This window comes from Hyaena hyaena, unplaced genomic scaffold (assembly GCF_003009895.1).
Source record: "Hyaena hyaena isolate Hyena2069 unplaced genomic scaffold, ASM300989v1 scaffold_201, whole genome shotgun sequence".
In the NCBI taxonomy this organism is placed as follows: Eukaryota; Metazoa; Chordata; class Mammalia; order Carnivora; family Hyaenidae; genus Hyaena; species Hyaena hyaena.
This window is the reverse complement of record NW_024080833.1, coordinates 97,374-114,446: the sequence shown is the minus strand read 5'-3', so window position 1 is coordinate 114,446 and position 17,073 is coordinate 97,374. Positions and strand designations below refer to the sequence as shown.

General features: G+C 37.9%; 1 protein-coding gene across 1 annotated transcript in view; it reads right to left on the bottom strand.

Moving 5' to 3' along the window:
• The window catches only part of MAEL (maelstrom spermatogenic transposon silencer), a 36,307-nt gene that overhangs the window by 18,965 nt on the left and 269 nt on the right, over positions 1-17,073 (bottom strand). Inside the window, exons 2-8 of the mRNA XM_039241887.1 lie at positions 16,765-16,857; positions 14,666-14,765; positions 13,578-13,733; positions 11,799-11,840; positions 5,023-5,147; positions 4,554-4,608; positions 4,291-4,432 (exon numbers count right to left, since the gene is read on the bottom strand). Of these exons, the coding sequence (XP_039097818.1) occupies positions 4,291-4,432; positions 4,554-4,608; positions 5,023-5,147; positions 11,799-11,840; positions 13,578-13,733; positions 14,666-14,765; positions 16,765-16,857 (713 nt within the window). The remainder of the gene's footprint in view (positions 1-4,290; positions 4,433-4,553; positions 4,609-5,022; positions 5,148-11,798; positions 11,841-13,577; positions 13,734-14,665; positions 14,766-16,764; positions 16,858-17,073) is intronic.

The window sequence follows — 17,073 nt, the reverse complement described above, 5'->3', positions numbered from 1 at the left end:
TCAACAAGGATGGGGGAAAATGGAATAAACAAGCAAATGGACTGAACTAGATTTCAAATGAATAATTTCACCACAATGAAGAAGGGGGAAGAACCAACCCAAATAACTTTTGAAAGAAGTATTTTGACTATGTATCTTCAGACTAAACCACAATTGAAATAGATAATATGTTGTTTTACAGTGGAATCACTTAACAGTTCTCTAACGATTGACTTTTACTTACTGTATTTTAGGACTGAACAAACAAGAATATTGAGTGCCAGTTTTTCACTCAGAGAAGAGAAATACAAAAATAGAAAAGTGGAAAACAGGAAACAATATGTGTTGAAGTGGAATTGTAGGTTTAGTATGAACTCACAGGGAGACAGATCAAAGTGTGCGTGGTGTATACATGTGTATTTCCCAGCTAGGGGGACTAGAATCAGTGATGCTCCAGTAGGAATGGGCACACCTAGCACCCATATCCTGTCTCCTAAATATGCTCCTCCTCCGTTTAAAGGAACTAGGGCTTTTTGGAGAAATGGCTAACTCAAAGCTGAAGCAGGGAAAGTACAACGATGAGCCTGAATGTATTAAGCTAGAAAGCAAAGAAGCACTCAAAGAATGATGAAGAAATGCCAAAAGGAAACAGAAACAATTGCTTTGAAGGGACTCCCACTGGCCATAAAGAAACAACAGAAGTATAAAAAATAAGTTAATAGTAACAGATTATAGCCCATTCAATAGAATAGGAATCCATGAGTCGATACTCATTATTTTTTTAATGTTTATTTATTATTGAGACAGAGAGAAACAGACAATGGGGTAGGCTCAGAGAGAGAGGGAGACACAGAATCTGAAGCAGGTTCTAGGCTCTGAGCTATCAGCACAGAGCCTGACACGGGGCTCAAACCCAAGAATCACGAGATCGTGACCTGAGCCGAAGTCGGACACTTAACCGATTGAGCCACCCAGGCATCCCCCAATAATCGTTATTTTCAAAATTAAAAGCTCTTCCTTACAGTAAAATGTCAAAGGAAAAACTGGATTAGAAAATCACCATTTCACAGGGGCGTCTGGGTGGCTCAGCTGCGTAAGTCTCCAAATCTTGATTTCAGCTCAGGTCATGATCTCACAGTTTGAGTTTGAGCCCCTCATCAAGCTCTGTGCTGATAGCATGGAAGTTCCCTCCCTCTCTCTCTCTGACCTTCCCCCAAATGCTTGAGCACTCTCTCACTCAAATAAACCATAAAAAAATAAAAATCACCAATTCACAAATGTAGTAATTACTGATTCAGGCAAAACTCATCAGTGGATGTGAAAACTAATAGGCAAGCTGAAATTTGAGGAAAAGATGATCTACCAAATCTCAAAATATCTCCCTACAAAATATTATTTTTAAGATGAAAAACAGCAACTTTTCAATGGGAGAAATCTGACAGACAATATCTCAAGTGATCAAAGTTATCATCAGTAATAGAACAAACGGACATCATATGCATCCAGATATAACATACTGAGAAGATACCTAACTTTTGTGGTGCTCCTGCCAAAAATATAGAACCTCAATCTACTCAGGAGCAAATACAGACAAACTAAAACTAAGGGACAGTCTATAAAGTAACCAGCCTATACTCTTCAAAAATGTCAAGATCATGAGAGTCTAAGTCAGTCCCTTCCAAACATCTTCTCCCATTCTGCAGACCAACTTTTAGTTTTGCTGGTGGTCTCCTTCACTGTGCAAACGCTTTTTACTTTGATGTTGTCCCAAAAGTTTATTCTTGTTTTGTTTCCCTTGCCTCTGGAGACATATTTAGTAAGATATCTAGTAAGAAGTTCCTATGGCCAATGTCAAAGTAGTTACTGCCTATGTTGTCCTCTAGGATTTTGATGGTTTCCTGTCTTACATTTAGGACCTTCATCCATTTTTAATTTATTTTTGTGTATGGTAAGAAAGTGGTACAATTTTGGGGCGCCTGCGTGGCTCAGTCAGTTAAGCGTCCAACCTCGGCTGAGGTTGTGATCTCACGGTTCGTGGGTTTGAGCCTCACGTCGGGCTCTGTGCTGACAGCTCAGAGCCTGGAGCCGCTTCAGATTCTGTATCTCCCTCTCTCTCTGACCCTCCCCTGTTCATGCTCTGTCTCTCTCTCAGAAATAAATAAAACATTTAAAAAAAAGTTAAAAAAAAAGTGTTCAGTTTCACTCTTTTGCATGTTGCTGTCCAGTTTTCCCAACATCATTTGTTAATATATAAAGAACTTATAAAACTGAACATCCAAAAAACCCAGTTAAAAATTGGCAAAAGATATGAATATATTTTTCTGAAAAAGGCATACAATGGCTGACACATGAAAAGAAGCTCAACATCACTCATCATCAGGCAAATACAAATCAAAACTACAACAAGGTATCACCTCACACCAGTCAGAATGGCCAAAATTAACAACATAGGAAACAAGAGGTGTTGATGAGGATGTGTAGAAAGGTCAATCCTCTTACACTGTTGGTGGGAATGCAAACTTCATGCTTGCAGCCACTCTGAAAAACAGTATGGAGCTTCCTCAAAAAGTTAAAAATAGAACTACTCTATGATCTGGCAATTGCGCTACTAAGTATTTACCCAAAGGATACGAATACATGGATTCAGAGGGGTCCATGCACCCCAATATTTATAGCAGCATTATCAACAATAGCCAAATTATCAAAAAAGCCCAAAGGTCCATCAATTGATGAATGGATAAAGAAGATATATACAAAGGAATATTACTCAGCCATGAAAAAGAATGAAATCTTACCATTTTCAATGCCATGGATGGAGCTAGTCAGTAAGACAAATACCATATGATCTCACTCATTTGTGGAATTTAAAAAAGAAAATAGATGAACACAGGGGGGTAAAAAAGAAAGGCAAGCTAAGAAACAGACTCTGAACTATAGAGAACAAACTGAGAGTTATTAGAGGGGACTTGGGAGGTGGGAGGGGTTAAATAGGTGATGGGTATTGAGGGCAGTTGTGATGAGCGCCGGGTTTTGCATATAAATGATGAATTACTACACTCTACACCTGAAATTAATATTATACAATATGTTAACTGGAATTTAAATAAAAACTTGGAAAAAAAACAAAACAAAAAGAAAGTCAGACTAAGAAATGATTTCAGATTAAAGGAGGCTAAAAAAACATTAACTAAGGGGTGCATGGGTGGCTCAGGTCATTATCTTGCAGTTCGTAAATTCAAGCCCTGCGACAGGTTCTGTGCTGACAGCTCAGATTCTGTGTCTCCCTCGCTCTCTGCCCCTCCCCCACTCACATTCTGTCTCTCTCAAACATAAATAAAAATTTAAAAAGAACTAAATGCAACACATGCTCCTGAGTTGGACCCTAGACTACATTTTCTTTTGCTATAAAAGAAACTACTGAAACTCTAGAAAAATATGAATATGGCCTTCCAATTAGACAACAGTATTATGTCAAGGGTGATATCTTGTTTTGATAATTTTATCACGTCAATATACATGTTTTTGTTCTTAGGAAAAATACATTGATATTTAGGAGGGAAAAGACATCATGGCAGCAACTTACTCTCAAGTGGTTCAGAGAAAGAAACTGTATATGTATCTAGAGAAGAAGCTATAAAGAAAATGTATTAGAACGTTAGCAATTAGAGGGGCGCCTGGGTGGCTCAGTCCCTGAAGCATCAGACTTTGGCTCAGGTCATGATCTCATGATTTGTGGGTTCGAGCCCTCCATTGGGCTCTCTGCTGTCAATGCAGAGCCTGCTTTGGATCCTCTGTCTCCCTCTCTCTCTGCCCCTCCCCTGCTCACACATATATATGCACTCTCTCTTTCCCAAAAATAAACATTAAAAAATAAATAAATAAAATGTTAACAATTAGGGAATCTGAGAGAATGACATAGGATTTTTCTGCACTATTCTTGCATCTTTTCTGTAAACCTGAAATTACTTCAAATTAAAAACTATTTTAAGCTTACTTCGCTTACATTGGTTCTTAAATATATGTACAAGAATTCTACATAATAAGACATCTGTTTAAATAAATATATTCTTCCATCAGTATAAAAATTCTAAATGATAAAGCACCTGGTCAGTTATTTGGTAGTGTGTTTGTTTTCAGCTGTAGACAAAGTAACAATGTATCTGACAATCAATGGAATCTTATATTCAAGGAAACAATGATTCCAAAGTTTCATAGGAAAATACTGCCCACTGATGGAAAAGGAAAAACCAATCTGGTCATATTTTCTCAGTTCAGAAGTCAAAATCACTATCACAAAATCACTCCACATACCTTGTATTGCTAGAATAATCCCACATGGCCACATCTAGGAGGCTCCGAACCCAGGTTTTAGAGGGCTCCTTAAGAAATTTTTGCTGGTAGATCCCCACTACAAGATCTTCTACAGTGAGAAGCTCTAGATCTTGCCTTATTGCTTTCATTGATAAATAGAAAGACATACAGTTAATGAATTTAGATACAGAGAAGATGTACATCAAAATGGAAACAAATACAGATGTTATAAAGCACTTGAACAGTAACTTAGTTTTACTTACCTGATGCCTTTGCCATATGCTTCAAACACCAGTTGACTCTGGCTCTGTCATCAGACTGGAGAAGGAAAAAAATTCACTTGTATTTTCTCCTACACTGAGTTGATTTTAATCAATTGCTGTTCTTTCAAACTGGGGAGGTGGGGGTGGCAGGAAGGGAAAGACTAAAGAGTTTGTGACAACTAAATGAGAACCATCAAAAAGAATAACATATTTTTAAAAACTACTGCTATTAACAGTTACATTTATAAAGCAACGTTAACAGACTTTGTGAAAAGCAAGGGAGACCTAGGGTAGGTGCATGAAGAAACCAACATGCAGAAAAAAGTAATCTGCTCATGGTTACACTAAACTAATAAGGTTAAAACCCAGTTCTTCAACTCCTAGTCTAAAAGAATTTCTTTGGGTACCTTCTGTGGATCTTCCGGTATCTAAGTGGATGCCTTAAAAAAAATGCTTACACTGACATTACCTTGCAGTAGACAGGTGGCCAGTTTCCTGGGTTTGGGTGAATAAACCCATAAAGGTCTTGTAACACAGTTGCTTGGTCACGCCCAGATTCAAAGTTTGAAATAGGGATCTTGTGACTAGAATCACCTGACGGAAACAAAAGGAGGTAGGAGTTCAAAATTTGACCGAGACAAATAGGACAAAGTGGGTAAGGAAGTAGGGTACAGGAAGAGGGTAGTGACTCATGTTCAAGCACGTATACCAAGCCTAGTTATAATTAGGTACTTTATTTTATCCAATATTCTTATGAGAAAGGTGATATATACCTATTGGAGAAGAGACAACACAGAAGTTAGTATAGTAAGTTAACAGTTGGTGATCAATGGGAGTCAGGATTCAAAACCAAGTTTAAGTGACTAAGCCTGTATGTTTTCATGATTCCCATCTGCTTTTCATGAATCTGTGTTATATGTGAGGCTGGAAAACTTAATAGCAATGATTGCTTTTTAAAAGATTGTATGATCAAGATTTCCACTTCCAATAAAAAATGGACCAAGTAATTCAGGCCAACCTTCCACAAAAATTTAAAATACTTGAGAATATCCAGAATACACAGTAGTGAGGAATTAATAGATCTAGATGCAAGAGAATACACAAATTCATAAAGGCTCTCCAGAGAGCCTCGCTTTTGGAGCAGGTTTCCCCTGCAGTTATTTACCAGCTCCAGAAAAGGAGCCGTTGAACGGCTGAGCAGTGTGCATTTGTCAGCTTCTGGGGCCCATTTGCTAGGCCCCCAGGATCTAGCAAAAGCAAACATAAATCTTTTCTGGAGGAAAGGAACATCACTATAAGCCTCAAATTAATTTTTTCAGCATAGTGGAGAAAATGGTGGACAGGAAGGCAGAAGCCCAAGAAGCCACAGTGAGCTGGAGCTGCCAGAATAATGAAAAGGAAAGTTCCAGCTGCAACACTAAGAAGTGAACTGGAAGCTGCAGACCTCTCAACAAAGCCTGCAAAGACCCCCTAAGTTTGGAAGCGCCATAGGTAGTCAGACAACAAAGCCTCGCCATATCCATCGAACTTGGACTACGTAAGCCTAAAGAAACTGTTCCAGCTCTTGCTCCAAAAACCCTTTCAGTAGCAGCAGCCTTTAATGAAGATGACGATACTGAACCAGAGGAAATGCCTCCAGAAACAAAGATGAGGATGAAAATATTGGAAGGGATACACCAGCATCATTAGGACCAAACTCCTTCAAGAAAGGAAAGCATGGTTTTTCTGATGGCCAGAACCTATGGAAGCAAAATATAAAATCTCATCTTGGAAATGTCCATGACCAAGAAAATTAAATGATGTGTTTTAAAATTGGGGTGTGGGGTGGGTATAAAGTTAAAAGGAATAGTTTCCTATTAAAAAGAATGGTAAAAGATTATCTTTAGGGACTTTAAGATTGGTACATTAAAAAATGAGTCTGAAATTAGAGGTAATTTATGTTTTATATTCAGATTTCAAGACATTTGCTAATTTTATAGTTTCATGTGATTAGCTTATAGATAATAGAAAAATCAGAAATGGTATCTAAGAATTGAACATTTTTTAGACACTACTAAGAGGGATGCAAAAAGTTATTATCTATTTAAACTGCAAGCAATTACTCTTAACTCCCTTCTTAATATAAACTGTCTCCCAGGACCAGCCTTACGGAGAGTGCTGTGCTGGGAAGATAATGTTATTAGACTACTGACTGAAAGTACGTTAGATAAAATTAAAATATGGCTTTTTTTTTTCCTAATGGGTATTTGTTTCAAGTCCCTATAAACTAAGTACTGCATTGCTATCAGCTGGTACAGATGCTTATTAGCTCTTTAAAAATTTTTTTCAGGGCGCCTGGGTGGCTTAGGTTAAGCGTCTGACTTCGGCTTAGGTCATGGTCTCGCAGTTGGTGAGTTCGAGCCCAGAGCCTGAAGCTGCTTCAGATTCTGTGTCTCCCTCTCTCTGCCCCTCCCTCACTTGCACACTGTCTCTCTCTGTCTCTCTCAAAAATAAATAGATATTTAAAAATAAAATAATTTTTTTTCATCTTATGTAAATTGTTAAGTATTTGAAATAGTACACTTCACCTGAATGGGTCTTGGCTACCTTTGTTAGTCGTCAAAGATCATCTGCTACCAAAGTAAATCAGTATATTGTGAATATGCTTCTTAGTTTTTGTTATTAGCTAGTTCCTGTAAACATTTCTACCAGGTCTTGAGGTAACTCATAAGGAAGTTGGGTTTCTTTTAAAATAGAAACTACCACCAAAAACTTAAATGTATGTATGATACTTAGATATTTGAGTGGTTTTGTTTTTTAAAAAGTAGTAACACCAAAAAAGCCACGTTGTATGAAGATGAAAATGAGAAAAACACACTTTCTATACCTTTGTTAAATCTTAATTTACTAACTTATGAAAATGGAATTTGACTTGAACTTAATACAAGAAATCTTCGTTAGTATAACAATATGGCTTATGTGAATTATTATACATATATTTTTTAAGTATTATACACATTAATCATGTACATTTTAGGTATTGAAAATAAATATAAAGAAAATACATCTTTAAATATATTCTATGGAATCTTCGACCACATATACATTGTTAGATCTATGTACTATAGGTTAAAAATTTTTTTTTTAGTTTTTTTAATGTAACAGTTAAACACATCTTTAACAGCATAGTCAGAGCTTTAAAAAAACATACAGTATAATGATTTCCTTGAAAATTCCTGCAATATTTAATTTGGAAGCAGCTTCAGACCACTTTATTGGTAGTAACTCGCGGAGCTTTTAAATAGGGATTAAGTCCAGAGAAGCAGCCTGTATCCCTAACACTTTGTTCATCTGCAGTGTGTACGTTTAAGTTTAAAGTGGAGCCCAAGTAAAACAATGGGATAGAACTGTTAGTTCTCACATGAGATACATTAACTTAACTTGCTTTAATGTAGGCAAACTTTCCACTTTTGTCCATTTTGCTGTTTATGTTAAAATAACATCCTTTCCAACATATTTGACTCAAATGAATTATTAACCTAAGGTCAAGACAGGAGAGAAAACGACCGAGATGAATATCTTTACTAAAATACCAATAAACTTGTCAAACTCAAACATTCTAGATGATCCAGGTACATGATGAAAGAAGAATGAGAACCAAACTGAATTTGACAGAAAGAGATCCAAAAGTATTCCAGTGACTGAAATTATTCAGCACAGATGGTAAATAATCATGCTATGATCAAATTATGAATTTTAGCCTAAAGTTATAAAAAAAGGACACAGAGGAAGAGTTCAGTTTCTGATAACGACAGACTAGAACTGTACAAATGACACACCTGCTTGAGAGCACTGCAGAGAGAAAACTGCAGTGAGAAATCAGGGGTCCAAAATCTTGGAGAAGAAGGAATCCTAGAAAGGAGATTCTGGCATTTGGGTTCACTGGTAATTTGGGGCATTTACGAATTCTGGAAGAGTATCTGGAAGAATTCAGAGTATCATGAAGCTGTCAGTTTTGTCCAAAACGATCTAAAGATTTAAAGGTGATTCCAACCTAAATTTAAACAAAGCTCTTTATGAAGCATGATACTCAGACTCTGAACTGTATGGAAGAGCAAAGGGTCAAGAATAGCTGTGACATTCCAAAACAAAGTCAAGGAACCCACGTAAATACTATCAAAATATTGTGTTCAATGATATGAACAAAACAAACAAACAAAAACCAAGCAGACCAACAGGACAAAATAAACAGACCACGAAGACCATGCATGTACAGGAGTGTGGCACTACATACTGAGGAACAAGCTGGTTAGTTAATAAAGGATGCTGAGGGCTGCCTGGTGGCTCAGTCTGCTGAGCATCTGACTCTCGATTTCGGCTCAGGTCACGATCTCACGGATCGTCAGTTCAAGCCCTGCATGATGCTCTGCACTGAGCATGGAGCCTGCCTGGGATGCTGTCACTCCCCTCTCGCCTGAGCGCACTCTCTCAAAATAAATGTTTTTTAAAAACACTAATAATAAATGATGCTGAGACAACTAATTATCTACATGCGGAGAAAAAAGAAATAGAACCTCTACTTCATACCATACACAAGTCAGTGCCAGATGGCATAAGAACTTGGATATGAAAAACAAAACTTAATAAAAGCTATCTTTATCACCTTCAGGTAGAAGAGGATTCTTAAATAAGACATTAAAAACCTTCAAACCCGAAGGGAAAGGAGGATACATTTACTAAATTAAAAATTAACACTTCTGTTCATTGGAAGACACCATAATGACAGTAAAAAAAAAAAAAAAATACAATGCATACACTGAAAACAGTTACCTGCAATTAAATCAGTAAGCAGATACATAATAAAATTCCCCAAAGCAATATAAAAGACAGTCCAATATAAAAATGGGGAAAAGGCAATATTGAGTTAATAAAAATACAAGTATGGAAACAAGCCCATAATGTTAATTACATAAAAGTTCAAAGAAACCAAAATTAAATATACCATTTAATTTTTTTAAATATGTATTCATTTTTGAGAGAGAACAAGCAGTGGAGGGGCAGGGAGCAAGGAACAGAGTCCAAAGTTGGCTCCCTGCTGACAGCAGAGAACCCGATGTGGGGCTTGAACTCATGAACTAGGAGACCATGACCTGAGCCGAAGTGGGAGGCTTAACCAACTGAGCCACGCAGGCGCCCATAAGTACACCATTTAAATACATATGTAGTCATAATAGAACTATTCAGAAAAGAGAAAATTATTAGCACAAATTTCCAAATAGTGTCTTTCTTATAAAAAGGGAGGGCGATACAATCAAGGAGAGACACAGGGACCTTCAATGATAAGGCACTGCCATTATTTCTTCAGCGGAGTGACGAATGCACAGCTCTTCATTAATATTCCTTACACCTTAAGTCAATGTTATATTCTTTGTGTATGAAGACTAATTTTAAAAGCTGACAGACCTTTTGTACAGGAAGCCAAAGCCAGTTTTCAAAGCTTTGCATTTTTTTAATGCAGAACTTCTCTCAAGAAAATTCACCAGTAACGGGCTCCGTGCTAACAGCCAGCTCAGAGCCTGGAGCCTGTTTCAGATTCGGTGTCTCCCTCTCTCTCTGACCCTCCCCTGCTCACGCTGTCTCTCTATCGCTCTCTCAGAAATAAATAAAACTTAAAAAAAATTTTTTTTAAATAAAATTCACCAGTAAAATGTACAGAAGCAGAGCTCCTCTAGTTAAGGTGGGGGAGTATGAGAAGGTCCAAGACCTCCGACTCCCATAGTCTCACACAGAATCTGAAGTACCTCTTCAGAGAAAAGCATGGCAGTGGGGGTGGGGAAATCAATAGATTCCATATCAAAATCTCTTCCAGTCTTGAAATTCTTTGATTCTAATGTGCTAAACCAGAACGCCCATCCATGAAGTATTCACCTGACTCACATATATTTCATAAAAGGCCAGATAGCACAGGAGCATCTGAAAGATCTACATGTACATTCCTTAGCTACTAAACTGCATCCACATGTAAATTTGCTTCAGCGTGCTCCCCTCTGAAACATGATCTTTTCCTAAGCATCAGGTTGATTACACCAGCATAAGCATTTTTAGTTATAATGTTGACACAGCCATCATCCTAATAGAATCATTTATTTTATTTAACTGGCACATTTCCCAGCATTATCAAATTGGCAATTTAAGACATGGATACATTGATGAGCTCCAAAAACCTAAGTTTCCTGAATGAACTGTGTTCAATTTTAATTAGTTTGAAATAATATATTAAGAAAACACTCTTGGAGTCTTTAATAGGTTTTTAAGAACCACATTTTCTGTTAATCTGGTTAGCTTGAAAATGTAAAAATAAGCCTTAAAAACTTATTTTTAAGTATTTATCAGAACCAGAATAATAAACAGTAAGCCAGTGGCACTCTCACAAATGAGTGTCTGACAAATCATAGGGATTCCAATGTGCTCAACAGATGAACAAACCAAAACCAGCTTAAGTAAAAAAGTGAAGTTAATTCACCAGCTAAGTTTCCAAGTTTTGTTTTACTATTTAGTTGAATAACCTCAGATGATGGAACACGTGGGGAGATTAGCTAGGTTCACTCTTAAAAAACTGCAAAAGAATTCTTCTGTTTTACAATTTTTTTCATTCAAAGCTACATAAAGGAACCAAAATAAAAAAACTTGCCCTTACCTTGTTCCACAGTCTATGGCCCTGATCCCAGGCAAACAAAAAAAGGGACTAGTACATAGTTTCACTAAGACTGGGAAAAACTCAAAGGACATAACTAAGAGTGACTCTAAAATGTTCTCTTCATTTATAAAGAACAGCATTATAAATGTTACATAAAAACTGCTTATCATGGTAGATTTGAAAACTATTTCTAACGTCAAACTTCTACAGGCTAGGTGTCTGCATTTTTAAGTAAAAAAGAAAACAACTTAATAAAATAATGATTTTGAATATAAAAAATTATCATGATTTCCATTCTAATCACAGAGGAAACTTGTTAAAACCTAGTTTCTAGAAGAGCTTAGTTCAGAGCTTAGGTATATAGTCATATCCTTTGGTGTCCCACAAGTCTATTTAATTCTGAAGTTTTTAAGGATCACATACACCATCTATCATTTCTATGAAGAGTCTCCAACAATAAGAGTATTCTTCCTCCAAATTATGTTTTATGCGTTCATTTAAAGCATCAAGTCTTAACCAGGTATATACATATTCAATGCCTATATTCTGCCCCATTCCTTTATACTTACTTGCAGCCTGACAATGAAACCGAAATCCTCGTGGAATTTCACCTACAATACAAAATATTTTGTTGAGAGAAGTTCTCTGGTTTTGCCATAGCAATATTTCATAGGATGACCAAGTCATAACATACATAGATCATTGTTACCACTATGTGAAAACACAAAAGATTAAATTTTCATAGAGGTTGTTTTGTTTTCCCAAAGGAATGAGGACTATTAAAGAATTCTGGTATATTGTCTAACCTACTCTAAAAAGGAAGTTACTCCTAGGGGGCACCTGGGTGGCTCAGTCAGTTAAGTGTCTGACCTTTGGTTTCAGCTTAGGTCATGGTCTCATGGGATGGAGCCCTTATTGAGATTCTTTCTCTCTCTCTCTCTCTGCCCCACCCCCTTTACCTTCTCTCCCCCAACCCCCATTTGCTGTCTCTCAAAATAAACTTTATATATATACTAATTTCTGTATATACATGCAAATACTTTCTGTGTATATACATATATATACACACACATATATACACATATATATATACATATATACACACGTGTACACACACACACACACAGAAAGTTACAGGAAAAAATACTAGGTAAAGAAAATTTGTGCTAAAGGAGTCTTAGCTAGGGGTCCAGAAGGCCCTTGATACAGGCACTCATGTATGTATTTCTCAAGAAAAAAAAAAAGTCTCCAAATTCTTTTTAATGTTTTACAATCATATGAAGAAAAGTAGTTAACTTATCCTAAGCAGCAAGTCTCACAAGTGTGAGTGGGATAATTAGTTTTCAGTTTTTCGGTCATCTGAACACAAGGAAAAGCACTGGCCTGTACTAATGAATTTTAAAGCCAGTGACAAAACTAAAGATGAAGTTCTCTTCCCAACCTCTTTCCCATTACTCTTCTCCCTATATAGCTCTCCCACTTGCCTTAGAGAGTATTACTGGTCCTTTATCTACTCTCTTGGCACCTGAACTGAATCCTATGTCTTCATTACTACCTCTTTTTCCTGAGTGGGATATCCAGAAAAAGAGGTATTGAGAATATCTGAGAAACTATTAAGTCCAAGGCTATTTCCATACCTTCTCTTGTATTCCTTAGAGCAGCCGACTACAGGAATTATTCCCACTTTACAGATAAGTTAGTAAGCTCAGAAAGGTTAATAACTTTGCTCAAGGTTACAAAGCAACAGCAAGTTACAAACTAGCAATCGTCGAGGTAAAGGATGGGTTAAAGAAATAAAAGAGCAAAGGTATAAAAAGCTTTTAGAAAATTCCAAGATATAAGGCCACAGGTAAGCAAACGCCAGGCTACACATTTTTAGGCACACTATCCACCCAACTCTAATGCTTTCTTGCGGTTAAAAGCTTCAACTAAAAACCACATATAAACACCTAATTCTTTTTTTTTTTTAATTTTTTTTTTTTAATGTTTTATTTATTTCTAGGAGAGAGAGAGACAGCGTGAGCAGGGGAGGGTCAGAGAGAGAGGGAATCACAGACTGAAACAGGCTCTAGGCTCCGAGCTGGCAGTCAGCACAGAGCCCGACGCGGGGCCTGAACCCACGAACCGCGAGATCATGACCTAAGCGAAAGTCGGAGGCTTAACCGACTAAGCCACCCAGGCGCCCCATAAACACCTAATTCTTAATGATTTTTTCAACCAATTATGATGAAGTCTTGTTACATTTTAAGAACTCAAGGATGCATCAGCTTTTAAGAAAATACTGGTAAATAGTCAAGATAAAATGCGTACTTTTTAAGATCTAGCCTCTACCCACTCTGAATACTTACCAGGATTTATAAAACTGTGGAAATCTGCCATAATACCTTCTTGGAGAGAGTATTTAACACAGCCTATTTCACAAGGGAGGAAGCGCTGTTCACAATGAGGAGGTAGTTCACCATGGCTAAAAATGTTCAAAAAATAAAAAATGCCTCCTAGGAGAGCTGAAAAAACAAAAAAAACAGTAAGACAACACAAATAGTTTACCCCTCTACAAAAGAAGGTTTTAGAACCATTTTCCCTGTGTTCCTATAATCCTAAATGAGCTGGAAACGAGAAAACTAATTATCGGTACAAGATAAACGAATCAAAATTTTTATACTTATATTTTTAATTATACTTATCAAGGATTACAGTGGTAACCACCCTGCATGAAGCAACAAAATTATTCAAATTTGCAGCCAGCTCTACACAATTTAGTTATACATATGCCTTGAATTTCAGGAATGACAGAAGAAAAGCTGTGACCCATATTCAACAAATACAAGAGGTTTGGGAAATAGAGCCAAGTAGAAATAGTGTAGAAAAACTGTATGATATAAATGGACAATTTAGTTCACTCTTTACTTTTTACCAATATACACAAGAATATCAACAAATTCTCTAAAGGAAGGAAGAAATAGAAGATTGTGAGAAGAGTTTTATATACTAGGGTTGACTGTTTAAGACTGTTAAAAGTTTAGAATTTCAATACATTCAGAACACAGTAAAAACAGCCAGAAGGAATAGATCTTATTAGCTAAATTCTTTTCCCGTCCCAGGCCAGCTCAATAATTCAACTTCTTTATAATTTAAATGTATTTTAAGGGTCTAGATACAAACACTTAAATCTAAGAAGTATATTTAGTAACATATGAAGTGGTTATTAACCGAGAGACCAGATTTTAGTATAAAACAAAATCTCTCCAGTGTTATTTCAACAAATGCAAATTAGCTGATCTTTTACCACTTTAGTGCCACTATAATTTGAACACTTGAAGCCAGTTATTTTGAAATGCAGGATCAAAATGAACAGAACACATATTTACGGATTGAAATATCATAGTGTTTTGAGCACTCACATTTATCTAAGCAAAACATGTTAGGATTATTATACCTTGATCATTTTTTAGAGACAACCTTGACATATCCGGGGGTGAAACATTCTGCTTTGGTACAAGCATGCCTGGCCTCCTCAGTGGGGTGCAAACAGGTTTCTAAAGAAGAAGAGAATTCATCACATCCTTAAACTCTTACTGGGCACTTTATCCATATACTTAAATTTAGCAAAATAACTGAAAAAACAGCTCACAGACTATTTCAGTAACCTCCCTAGGTCAATGAACCCCAATGAGTAAATAAACACGTATTTGTCACCGACATCAACACCCAAAGGTAGACATGGGCAATATCTCTAAATATGCTGAATCAAAAGGTGAGTAAACAACCAACTCAACTATTGCTGAAAAACACTTGCCCGCTACTGATAATCTAAAAACAATTTTTTTTAATGCCCACTACTCATAACCTAAATTAATCCCACTGAATCACATAATGTATGCTGGCCAGTGGCCAAAAGAACAAATATTCTAATATGGTTTTTGCTTAAAGTAAATACTGGATCATGCGGATTTCAAGGCTCAAGGAGGTATGTATACAACATGGCTTACATTTTGAGATGAAATGTCTTAGAAGAAATTATAGTTTAAAAAAATCAAAGCTCACAAGTATAACTAAGTATTAATGCAACTGATTAGAGCTTCTACTCAAACATACATCTACAAAATAAAAATGTCTCAAACCTAAAGCAAGCAAAGCTCTCTTGAATTTCAATCCAATGTTGGCAGTTTAAAAAAAAGAATGGAATTTTACTATGTAAGAATGGGAAGAACACAGAGGGAGGGGGAAAAGTCCACCACTACCCTGAATTTCTGTTAAATGTTTGTTTACTTTTACCCTGAATTTTTGTTAAATGTTTATTTATTTTTGTGTGTGTGTGTGCTCACCGTGGAAGGACAAAGATCCTAAGAGGGCTCCGCGCTGACACCAGAGGGCCCAGCGAGGAGCGTGAACTCACAGACCCTGAGATCAAGACCTGAGCCAAAGTCAGACACTTAACCCAGTGAGCCACCCAGGAGCCCCAACCCTGCATTTTCTTGATACCAATCGACAAGAAAATTTCTATTTAATACACTACCATTCTACCAATCATAACTTCATCTAAATAAACTCTATTCAACTCTAATCTATAAGGCACACTAAACACACAAAACCCATGGGCAAGTTTCGTCATTTCAAAATTTCAAACACAACAACTGGTCTGGTTTCAAGTGCCATTTAAAAAGAAAGAATGGGGGCGCCTGGGTGGCTTAGTCGGTTAAGCGTCCGACTTTCGCTTAGGTCATGACCTCGCGGTTCGTGGGTTCGAGCCCCGCGTCGGGCTCTGTGCTGACTGCCAGCTCAGAGCCTGGAGCCTGTTTCGCTCTGTGACTCCCTCTCTCTCTGACCCTCCCCTGCTCACGCTGTCTCTCTCTCTCTCCTAGAAATAAATAAAACATTTTAAAAAATAAAATAAAATAAAATAAAATAAAATAAAAAAAGAAAGAATGGCCCAAGCTATGTTCAAACATTCAAAAAGGGAGTCTTTGATCCTCAAGGGGTTGAGAGGAAGCCTTAAAGACCATCTAGTACAAACCTAAAACCCAAGTCTCCCCCTGCTGATCACGGCTTATTGGCTGCAGGTTTCCTAACAGGGATTTCCCTGCTTGGTGATTTCACACCACCAAATAACGACAAGCGTGGCGTGCCCTAGCTAGGGAACCTGCTGGCTTTTAGGTTTTTTTCCAGCAGGCTCCCTGCCCAACTTGGGGCTCAACTCACAACCCTGAGATCGAGAGTCATGTGCTCCACCAACCAAGCCAGCCAGGTGCCCAGGGAGCCCGATAGCTTTTTTTTTTTAATAGTTTATTTTTGAGACAGAGACAGAGCATGAGCAGGGGACGGGCAGAGAGAGAGGGAGACACAGAATCTGAAGCAGGGAGCCCGATGGCTTTTTAACAGGCATTCTCACACGGGGGGGGGGGGGGGGAACCTTCTTTGCATTAACCCAAATCACCCGCCAGCCTACCCTTTGGGTCTACCCTTCTCCCATTCACTCCTCCAGCACCTACTGAACACCTAGGGGCCAAGCAGGTAACCGCTCTTCTCTAACTTTACCTGCTTCTCCGACGGCCCGGAGTCCTTTCCCTGGGCTGCTCTCCACTCCCGAGCCATTTCTGCATACTTCTCCTTTTCTTCCTCCCTCAGGAGCTTGGGGGGACATTTCGGGGGACAGAAAGGTGAGAGGCAGCAAGGCGGACCTGGCGCCCCGGGCCCCGGAGGCGGGAGCCTAGGCTTTCCAGGCGGTTCCGCGTCGGTGTGCCTTATGGCGGGAACAGGGGGGCTTCCCTTCCCTCCAGCAGGCGCCGCGGGGTCCCCAGTGCCTTCGAGGCCCCGCTCCTTCCCACCTCGCCCGCCCACTTGCCC